This window comes from Carcharhinus amblyrhynchos, chromosome 33 (genome assembly GCF_965287045.1).
Source record: "Carcharhinus amblyrhynchos chromosome 33, sCarAmb.v2.hapA, whole genome shotgun sequence".
Classification (NCBI taxonomy): Eukaryota; Metazoa; Chordata; class Chondrichthyes; order Carcharhiniformes; family Carcharhinidae; genus Carcharhinus; species Carcharhinus amblyrhynchos.
The window spans coordinates 21,348,561-21,359,077 of record NC_137356.1 but is presented as its reverse complement, the minus strand read 5'-3'; the positions used below and the strand labels follow the sequence as shown (position 1 = coordinate 21,359,077).

At 47.6% G+C, this 10,517-nt stretch overlaps 1 protein-coding gene across 1 annotated transcript; it reads left to right on the top strand.

Moving 5' to 3' along the window:
• Positions 1 to 1,311: 1,311 nt before the first annotated feature.
• Positions 1,312 to 4,280, top strand: LOC145360940 (zona pellucida sperm-binding protein 3-like). Its single transcript, XM_080216446.1, has 9 exons — positions 1,312 to 1,724; positions 2,701 to 2,811; positions 2,899 to 3,002; positions 3,094 to 3,271; positions 3,359 to 3,485; positions 3,566 to 3,654; positions 3,737 to 3,858; positions 3,931 to 4,065; positions 4,144 to 4,280. The coding sequence occupies exons 1-9, from the start codon at positions 1,312 to 1,314 to the stop codon at positions 4,278 to 4,280; spliced, it is 1,416 nt and encodes a 471-aa protein (XP_080072572.1).
• Positions 4,281 to 10,517: the final 6,237 nt, after the last annotated feature.

Genomic DNA, 10,517 nt, shown 5'->3' with positions numbered 1-10,517 from the left:
AGCATACTGGTGGGAGCGCGGGGGTGCCCATTGTGGACCCTTAAGGCATAAACGTTGATGCTGGTACTGCACTGCCTTCCGGGTATGTGTTTGAGTTCAGTCGCACAGGCAGGGGCAGCCTCCTGACTATCACCAGCTGGGTTCCACGAGGTGGTGACCTTCCTATAAAGTGGCGACCAGAACTGCACACAGTATTCTAGCTGTGGCCTCACCAAATCAAGACAACTCCAACATGACTTCCCAGCTTTTGTCATCTATCCCTGGAATGAGAAAAGCAAATGTCCCAAATGCCTTTTTCACCATCTCACTAACATGCCTTTGAGCTGCCAGAGGTAATAGTAGAGGCAGGATCATTTTGTCTTTTAAAAAGCATTTAGATAGTTCCATAGGCAATTGGCACTAGCGTGGGGTTTAAAACAAAAGGGCAGCATGGGCTAGTGGGGCCAAAGGGCCTGTTTCCATGCTGTAAATCTCTGTGACTCTGTGAACTGCACTGGCGGGGTGGGAAACTTTTGCAAACCCAGACGATTGGGTCCTGGGCTGAATAGATCCAGAGCAGCTCCTGAATGTTGGAATCAGCCTCATGCTCTTCCCCAGCGCCAGGCTGATAACATCCAATAAAATGGTCTGGGAAGATCGCCACTGGCTGGACGCTCGTCGCCAATCCCGTTTGTTTCCCTCCCGCTGACATTCCCCGGCTCACTGAGCGACTCGAGCAGCGCAGCCGGCTGGGAAAATCGCACCCTTTCCGTTTCTTTACTCTCCCCATTCCCACTGTCTTTATCTTTTGTATCATGAAACCTTTCTCTGCCGCAGAGTGTCTGATTAAGGTTAACGGGTCGCTGACGGTGCCCCTTCGCTTCGGGAGAGGGGTACGGCAGGGCTGCCCCTTGTCCGGCCAACTCTATTCCGTGTGCGTGGAGCCCTTCCTGCGCCTCGCTGAGGTGCCTTATAGACCCCGAGAACCACATTTTGATTTGACTCGTTTTAAGTTTCCTTTGTTTCTGTTCGGACCGTTCCCCCTCCTTTTGGGGAGCCGCCCCCTTTTTCTTTGTCCGAACGTAATTTAAGTTTGTTTGCTTGGATCAACCCACCCAAAAGAACGACTGGGATTCGAATGGAAATGTCAACTTTGCTGCATTTGGAAATAAAATTTTGACTCTGTAAAAAAAAATTAAAAAATACAGTCTATATCATTGGGAAAAAACAACCTGATTGGTTAAAAAAAGCCCCGGGGGGTGTGTGTGTGTAAATTGCTGTCAGCTGAATGTGGGCTGTGTGTATAAAAGGTGTTACTTGGTGCCTGAAGGGATGCTTGAGTTGTTTGTTATGATGTGGGATTTTGGAGTGAGGGGTTTCTTCCCAGTGCTGGTGTTAGTTGGAGCTGTTTGTTGCTCTGATACGTGGCAACAGTTTCCATGGGGAATAGTCAAAGCCACCCCGAGGCCTCAGACACTCCCTCCTCCTGGGCCTCCCTTTGATTCCCATTTGCGTGTGTCTGAGGGTCAAGGTGTGCCTCCAGTGCAGAGTGTGAGGGTGCAGTGTGGAGAGGACAAGCTGCTGCTCAGGGTCCAGCTGGATTTATTTGGAACCAGGCACCTGGTTAAAGCTGCTGATCTGACCCTGGGGACAGCAGGTTGTCGGCCAACCAGGATCTACTCTCAGAACCACACTGTCCTCTTTGACTATGGGCTCCATGAGTGTGGCAGCAGATTGCAGGGAATGTGAATCCTCAAACTCTGCCTCTGAGCTGGGGCTGGAGGTTGTTCCCCACTCTTCACTCCAACACTTGGTCAGATCTCATTGATATTGAGGAGATAGCTGTCTCCTGCTTTCTAAAGGCCAAACTAGCTTTCTATTCAGGATTTGACTTTCACTGGTCTGAGTCTCTCCAACCCCATTGTTCTGGAAGCTTCTCTTTGCTTCCTCCCAGCTTTTCCTATTTTGAGGATTTTTCAGTTTGATTTTCCCCCTCATTCAGATCAACTCAACTGAGGGTTGAGTTTCAGTCCAGTTGAATAGAAATGGGTTGAATCTGAATGAAATGGGAGTTGAGATGGATTGGACTAAAGAGGAGCTCCACACTTCCCACTTTCCCAGTCATTGGAATTAAAGGCTCCCTGATTCCAAACTGTGCTATTTCCCTGCTCCCAATTCCTGAGAACTTGTAGCTCCTTTTCCTGTGAACTGAAGCTTTTATTGAATCCCTTCCCTGTTAATTCTGGTCTTGTGCTAATGATCTCTCCTTGCAGCAAGGGCTGAGGTTGCATAGCAACACTGCTAACCAGATGAGGCCCTTCAGCCCGTTCCCCAGTCATTATGATCAGGACTGAGCTTCCCACAGCCTCCATGTTCCTGTCTTTACAACATGATTCCCTCAATGGCCAGAAAGAAATGCCTCTGTCCTGAATATCCTCAGTGAGTGACCATTCCCAGCTCTCTGGGGCTGGAGAGAATTCCAAAGATTCATCAGCTGCCGGATGGAGAAATTCCTGACCACATTAATCCTAAATGACTGACCCCGGTCCTGAGATGACTCTCCAGCCTGGGGAGGAGGGGAGCACAGCCTTTTCACACTGACCCTGTCAATCCCCCCCTGAAGAATTGCTCTAATGGGATGAGTTCATTGTTAACCCCAGTGTAGAACATTCTCATTTCACATCAGTTCTTCATTCCTTAAGCTGCTGTCTTTCAAATGAGTGGAGATTTCCTGATCTACAGCACCCACCTGAGCCACAGCCCAGAGTATCGTGGATCAGTTATTGTGAGAACCAATGGAGCTGTCGTTCCCATTGAGTGTCGTTATTTGAGGTGAAAATCTTTCCTCGATTGTCTATAAGATCTCCAGCTGCTAGTGACCTCTGACCTTGTCCTAAAATGGCTCCACTGTCTTTCCAGGAAGGGCAATGTGAGCAGTGACCCCATCAAACCCACCTGGATCCCATTCAGCTCCACCAGGTCTGGAGAAGGGCATCTGTCATTCTCACTGCGCCTGATGAATGGTATGTGATGGGTGGATAGTGAGTGATTTCCTGTCCTCACTCACTGGGAGTTATACCCACTGTCTCCAACCCTTGTCCTCTTGTCCTTCAGGTGACTGGCTTACAGAGCGCACTTCGACTGTCTACTACCTGGGTGAGCTCATTCACATTGAGGCCTCTGTTTCAATGAGCAACCACATGGCCCTGAAGCTCTACATTGACCGCTGTGTAGCTACATTGAGGCCAGGCCAGGACTCCAGGCCCAGTTACAGCATCATTGACTCCAATGGGTAAGGAGCTCTCTGCTTTCTCCAGCTCCTCCCATCTCAGTGGCTTCTCTGGATTCACTTCATGTCTCTTTTCCCATCTTTCTTCAGTTGCCTCCTGGACAGCAAAGCTGAGGATTCCTTTACAACCTTTGTGTTGCCAGGGGAGGAGCGGGAGCCGGACAAGCTCCGCTTTGACCTGGATGCCTTCCGTTTCTTTGGGGATGAGCGTTCCTTGGTAAGTGGAAGCTGATCATTGGGCTCTCCATGTTGGGAGGGAGTCACTCAATAAGCACTTGTGTTGAATGTGTCCCTCAGATTTTCATCACCTGTCACCTGAGAGTTGTTCCAGTGGATCGGAGAGATTCCAGGAACAAAGCTTGTACTTGGCAGAAGATGCAGAATGTGTGAGTTCCCCCTCTCTCCCTCAGGAATGTGTTTGTGTGGAGAAGTGATGCACAACCTGGTTGACTGATTTCTCTTGTTTAGCTGGACCCCATTGGAGGAATCGAGCTTTGACATTTGTGCCTGTTGCCATGTGGGGAACTGTGGGACCACAAGGGATTTGGGATTTGGATCCAGGGGAAGGAGAGATCTTGGAGCTGAAGCTGGTAGGACATTGATCCTCTAGATGTGGGAGCTCCCCCCTTTCCCCTCTCTAACTGGAATGGTTGATATTGCAGAGAGTGAAGCTGGATTGAAGTGGGAGGCTGAGGCCTCACTTCGACCCCTGCTCATTCTGGATACTGATGGGACCAAGCTGGCAACAGGCTCCCTGAATGAGGCTGAGGGAAGGATGGAGGAGAGGTCTCCAGGGGGTGAGTTGGCTGTCTGCTGGTTTCCATTTCCCCCTCAGTGTTAGCTTCACTAACCATTGGTTTCTCATTGCTTTGTAGGTGTGGAGTCTGAGGTGGTCCTGATTGTGAGCCTGACTGTGACAGCTGTCTCTCTGATCTCTGCTTCATTGATCACCTTGTTCCTGTACAGGAAACACAAACAAACTCTGTTCAACCAGTCATCAAATGATCAATAAAGCACCGCCTCCTTGTTTCTAGTGTCTGGGAGCTGATTGGTCAATGCATCCTCCATCTTAGTTCAATGGCTCCATGGGACTTGCTGGTTTCCGAATGCACTTGTAGAGGATCTCCAGTCTTGGAGGGTGATGGAGATCGGTTTCACAGCTCGTCTGAAGGACAGAAGCTGCAGACTTTCCCCTCCATTGCAGCATGATCTCGAATAATGATTTGCTTCAGTTTGAGGAATCCAAGTGCTTCATGTGGTGAAGCCAAGTCTGGTGGTGGGTCACCATACCAGATGTCCTTGCTGGCTGCTTAACTCATCACTCTTCAGTGATGTGGAGATGCTGCCATTGGACTGGGGTAAACAGTATAAAAGGCTCAACACCAGGTTAAAGTCCAACAGGTTTATTTGGTAGCAAATACTACTAGCTTTTGGAGCGCTGCTCCTTTGTCAGGTGAGTGGGAGTTTTGATCCCAAATGGAGCATATAAAGACACAAACTTGATTTACATGAATAATGATTGGAATGTGTCGTTCCAGCTAATCAAGCCTTAAAGGTACAGACAATGAGTAGAGAGTGTGTTATACATAGGTTAGAGATGTGTATCGTCTCCAGACAGGACAGTTGGTGAGATTCTGCAAGTTGTGGGGTTACAGGTGTTGTGACATGAACCCAAGATCCTGATTGAGGCCATCCTCCTGTGTGCAGAACTTGGTTATCAGTGTCTGTTCACTGACTGCACTGTCGTGTGTTGTAAAGGCTGCCTTGAAGAATGCTTACCTGAAGATCAGAGGCCAAATGCCTCTGACTGCTGAAGTGTTCTTCAACAAGAAGAGAACAGTCAAGTAGTGTTCATAGAATATAGAACATTACAACATAGTACAGGCCCTTTGGCCCTCAATGTTGTGCTGAGCTATGTACAATCCCAAGATCAAGCTATCCCCTTCCTATCATTCTGGAGTGCTCCATGTACCTATCCAATAACTGCTTGAAAGTTCCTAAAGTATCCAACTCCACTATCACAGCAGGCAGTCTATTCTACCTCGGACATCCCTTCTATATCTCCCACCATGTTATGCTCCCTGTCTACATCCACCTGTCCACTCTATCCCTCTCATCATCTTATAACCTTCAAGTCGCCTCTCATCCTCCTCCGCTCCAAGAGAAAAGCCCCAGCTCCCTCAACCTTCATAAAACCTCCTCTCCAAACCAGGCAGCATCCTGGTAAATCTCCTCTGCACTCTCTCCAATGCTTCCACATCCTCCTTATAGTGAGGTGACCAGAACTGAACAAATGTGGTCTTGCCAGAAGTAGACCATCTAGCCCTTCCAGCCTGCCCCGCCATTCAATAAGATCATGGCTGATCTGAAGTGGCTCAGTTCCACTTTCCCGCTTTCTCCCCAGAACCCTTAAATCCCTTGCCTACCAAAAACCTATCTACCTGTGACTTAAATATATTTAGCGAGGGAGCCTCCACCACTTCAACGGGGTGGTGAATCTCTGGAATTCTCTGCTCTTGAGTGAAGAAGTTCCTCCTCAACTCTGATCTAAACTGCCCCCCCCCCTTATCTTGAGGCTGTGCCCTCTAGTTCTGCTGTCCTTTCTAAGCGGGAAGAATCTCTTTACCTCTACCCTATCCATCCCCTTCATTATCTTATACGTCTCTATAAGATCCCCCCTCATCCTTCTAAACTCCGACGAGTACAGACCCAGTCTATTCAGCCTCTCTTCATAGGCTAACCCCCTCATCTCTGGTCTCAGCCTAGTGAACCTTCTCTACACTCCCTCCAAGACCAATATATCCTTCCACAAGGATTTGGTCTCTGATCTTCGGGTAAGTATTCCCCAAGGCAGAGTCGCTGAGCAGAGACTGATAGCCAAGTTCCACACATGAGGATGGCCTCAACCAGGATCTTGTGTTCATGTCACACTATTGTAACCCCCACGACTTGTCTGGACTTGCAAAATCTCACTAACTGTCCTGTCTGGAAATAATAGCTGGATTAGGCAGGCACTGTTAGCCACTGATTGGGAGAGGTTGTTTGAGGGTAAGTCCACGTCTGGCATGTGGGAGTCTTTTAAGGGAAAACTGATAAGGTTGCAGGAAAGACATGTGCCGGTTAAGAGGAAGGACAGGAAAGGTAGGATTAGAGAGCCGTGGATAACTAGGGATATTGAGGACTTGATCAGGAAGAAAAGAGGCGTATGTTAGGTCCAAGCAACTGGGAACGGAGAGAGCTTTGGAGGAATACAGAGAGTAGGAGGAGGGAACTCAAACAGGGAGTTAGAAGGGTGAAAAGGGGGCATGAAATGGTCTTAGCAGACAAGAGGAGTAAAATCCCTTTGGATTTTCCTTAATATGTCAGGAACAAAGTTGTGGTTAGAGAAAAAAATCGGTCCTCTTAGGGACAGAGGAGGGGAACTGTGTTTAGAGCCCGAGGGAATGGGGGAGATCCTGAATGAATACTCTGTGCCAGTATTCATGAAAGAGACAGGCTTGTTGTCTGGAAGTGTCTTGAAGGGAATTGTTGACCCGCTGGAGAAAATGTCCATTACGAGGGAGGAAGTGTTGGGGTTTTTAGGTAATATTAAAACTGATAAATCTCAGGGGCCCGATGGCATTTATCCTAGGCTGCTTAGGGAGATGAGAGATGAAATTGCTGGGCCTCTGACGCAAATCTTTGTCTCTTCTTTGGACACAGGTGAGGTCCCAGAGGACTGGAGGATAGTGAACGTGGTACCGTTGTTTAAAAAGGGTAGGAGGAATAACCCTGGTAACTACAGGCCGGTGAGTTTGACATCAGTGGTAGGGAAGTTGTTGGAGAGGATTCTTAAAGGTAGGATGTATGAGCATTTCGAACATGGCAATCGGATTAGTGACAGGCAACATGGCTTTGTAAAGGGCAAGTCTTGCCTTACGAATCTGGTGGAATTTTTTGAGGAGGTGACAAAAACGGTTGACGAAGGATGAGCTGTGGATGTCGTCTACATGGCTTTCAGTAAGGCGTTTGACAAACCAACTCATGGTAGGTTGGTGAAGAAGGTTAAGGCTCATGGAATATAAGGACAGGTGTCTAGATGGATTGAGACTGGCTTGGTAACAGGAGACAGAGTAGTAGTGGAGGGGTCTTTTTCTAGCTAGATGCCTGTAACTAATGGTGTGCCGCAGGGCTCAGTACTGGAACCTTTGCTATTTGTAATATACATAAAGGATTTGGAAGAGGGAGTAACTGGTGTGATCAGCAAGTTTGCAGATGACACGAAGATGGCTGGACTGGCAGACAGTGAGGAGCAGTGACAGGCAATACAGCGGGATCAGTACCTGGGACTTTGATGTTGTGGCCATTTCAGAGACATGGATAGAGCAGGGTCAGGAATGGTTGTTGCAGGTTCCGGGGTACAAATGCTTTAGTCGGAGTAGAGATGAAGGTAGAAGGGGGGGTGGGGTAGCATTGCTAGTCAAGGACTGTATCACAGTGTCGGAGAGGAAGTTTGATGAGGACTTGTCAGTTGAGGTAGTATGGGCGGAGATTAGAAATAGGAGAGGAGAGGTCACCCTGTTGGGAGTCTTTTATAGACCTCCTAAAAGTTCTAGAGAGGTTGAGGAAAGGATTGCGGAGACAATCCTGGTTAGGAGTGAAAGTAATAGGGTAATTGTTATGGGGGACTTTAACTTTACTAATATTGATTGGAATTGCTATAGCTCTAGCTCGTGAGAGGGGTTAGTGTTTGTACAAAGCGTGCAGGAAGGTTTTTTGACTCAGTATGTAGATAGGCCAACTAGAGGTGAGGCTATATTGGATTTGGTGCTGGGAAACGAGCCAGACCAGGTGCTAGACTTGGAAGTTGGTGTGCATTTTGGTGATAGTGACCACAATTCGGTTACGTTCACCTTAGTGATGGGAAGGGATAGGCATGAACCTCGGGTCAGTAGTTTTAGCTGGGGTAAGGGCAATTATGAGGCTATTAGGAGTGAATTAGGAAGCATAGATTGGACTAGGAGATTACAGGGACTGGGAACGTCAGAAATGTGGAGTTTTTTCAAGGAGCAGCTACTGCGAGTCCTTGATAGGTATGTCCCTGTCAGGCAAGGAGGAATTGGTAGGGCTAGGGAACCGTGGTGCACTAAAAGAGTTGAGTCGATGGTTAAAAAGAGAAAGGAGGCTTATGTTCGGATGAGATTGGAGGGCTCATAGTGCACAAGAAAGCTTTAGATTGGCTAGGAGGGAGTTGAAGAGTGAGTTGAGAAGGGCTAAAAGAGGACATGAGAAGACTTTGGCTGATAGGATTAAGGAGAATCCTAAGGCGTTCTATAGGTATGTCAAGAACAGAAGGTTGGTCAGGGCAAGATTAGGGCCAGTTACAGACAGCAAGGGGAAGTTGTGTGTGGAACCGGAGGAGATTGGAGAAGTATTGAACCAATATTTCTCTTCGGTGTTCACGCAGGGGGACATGAATATAGCTGAGGAGGACATTGGGTTGCAGGGGTGTAAAATAGACAGTATTACGGTTGATAAGGGGGATGTGCTGGAAATTCTTGAGGGGCTGAAAATAGATAAGTCCCCTGGTCCGGATGGGATCTACCCTAGGATTCTCTGGGAGGCTAGAGAGGTGATTGCAGAGCCTCTGGCTCTGATCTTCAGGTCGTCATTGGTCTCTGGTGTAGTCCCGGAGGATTGGAGGATAGCGAATGTTGTCCCATTGTTTAAGAAGGGGAACAGAGACTTTGCCGGGAATTATAGACCAGTGAGTCTTACTTCTGTTGTGGGCAAGGTTTTAGAAAAAATTATTAGGGATAGGATTTATAGTTATTTGGAGTGTAATGAATTGATTAGAAATAGTCAGCATGGTTTTGTAGCGGGTAGGTCGTGCCTTACTAACCTTATTGAGTTTTTTGAGAAGGTGACCAAAGAGGTGGATGGGGGCAAGGCAGTGGACGTGGTATATATGGATTTTAGTAAGGCGTTCGATAAGGTTCACCATGGTAGGCTTCTGCAGAAAATGCAGATGTATGGGATTGTGGGTAATCTAGGAAGTTGGATCGGGAATTGGCTATCAGATAGGAGACAGAGGGTGGTGGTTGATGGTAAATATTCATCATGGAGTTCAGTTACGAGTGGTGTGCCTCAGGGATCTGTTTTGGGGCCACTGTTGTTTGTAATTTTTATTAATGATCTGGATGAGGGTATAGTTGGGTGGATTAGTAAATTTGCTGATGACACCAAAGTTGGAGGTGTGGTAGATTGTGAGGAAGGGTGTCATAGTCTGCAGGGAGACTTAGATAGGTTGCAGAGCTGGGCCGAGAGGTGGCGGATGGAATTTAATGCGGAGAAGTGTGAGGTAATTCACTTTGGTAGGAGCAACAGATGTGTCGAGTATAGGGCTAACGGGAGGACTTTGAATAGTGTGGATGAACAGAGAGATCTAGGTGTATGTGTACATAGATCCCTGAAAGTTGGGAATCAAGTAGATAAGGTTGTTAAGAAGGCGTACGGTGTCTTGGCGTTTATTGGTAGGGGGATTGAATTTAGGAGTCGCAGCGTCATGTTGCAACTGTACACAACTCTAGTGCGGCCGCACTTGGAGTACTGTGTGCAGTTCTGGTCCCCGCATTACAAGAAGGATGTGGAGGCGTTGGAGAGGGTGCAGAGGAGGTTTACTAGGATGTTGCCTGGTATGGTGGGGAGGTCCTATGAGGAGAGACTGAGGGATTTAGGGTTGTTTTCGTTGGAAAGAAGGCGGCTAAGAGGGGATCTTATTGAAACATATAAGATGATTAGAGGTTTAGATAGGGTGGATAGTGATAGCCTTTTTCCTCGGATGGAGAAAGCTAGCACGAGGGGGCATGGCTTTAAATTAAGGGGGGGTAGCTACAGGACGGATGTCAGGGGTAGGTTCTTTACCCAGCGGGTGGTGAGGGATTGGAATGCTCTGCCTGCTGCAGTTGTAAATGCGTCTAGTTTGGGGGCGTTTAAGAGATCTCTGGATAGGTTTATGGACGAAAAGGGATTGGTATAGGCTAGTGGGTCATTGTTTTTGTAACTGGTCAGCGCAACATCGTGGGCCGAAGGGCCTGTTCTGCGCTGTAATGTTCTATGTTCTATGTTCTATATAGATAGGCTGGTATATTGGGCAGAGAAATGGCAGATGGAATTTAATGCAGATAGATGTGAGGTCATGCATTTTGGAAGAAATAATGTAGGGGGGAGTTATACGATAAATAATGGTAGGACTATTAAGAGTATAGAA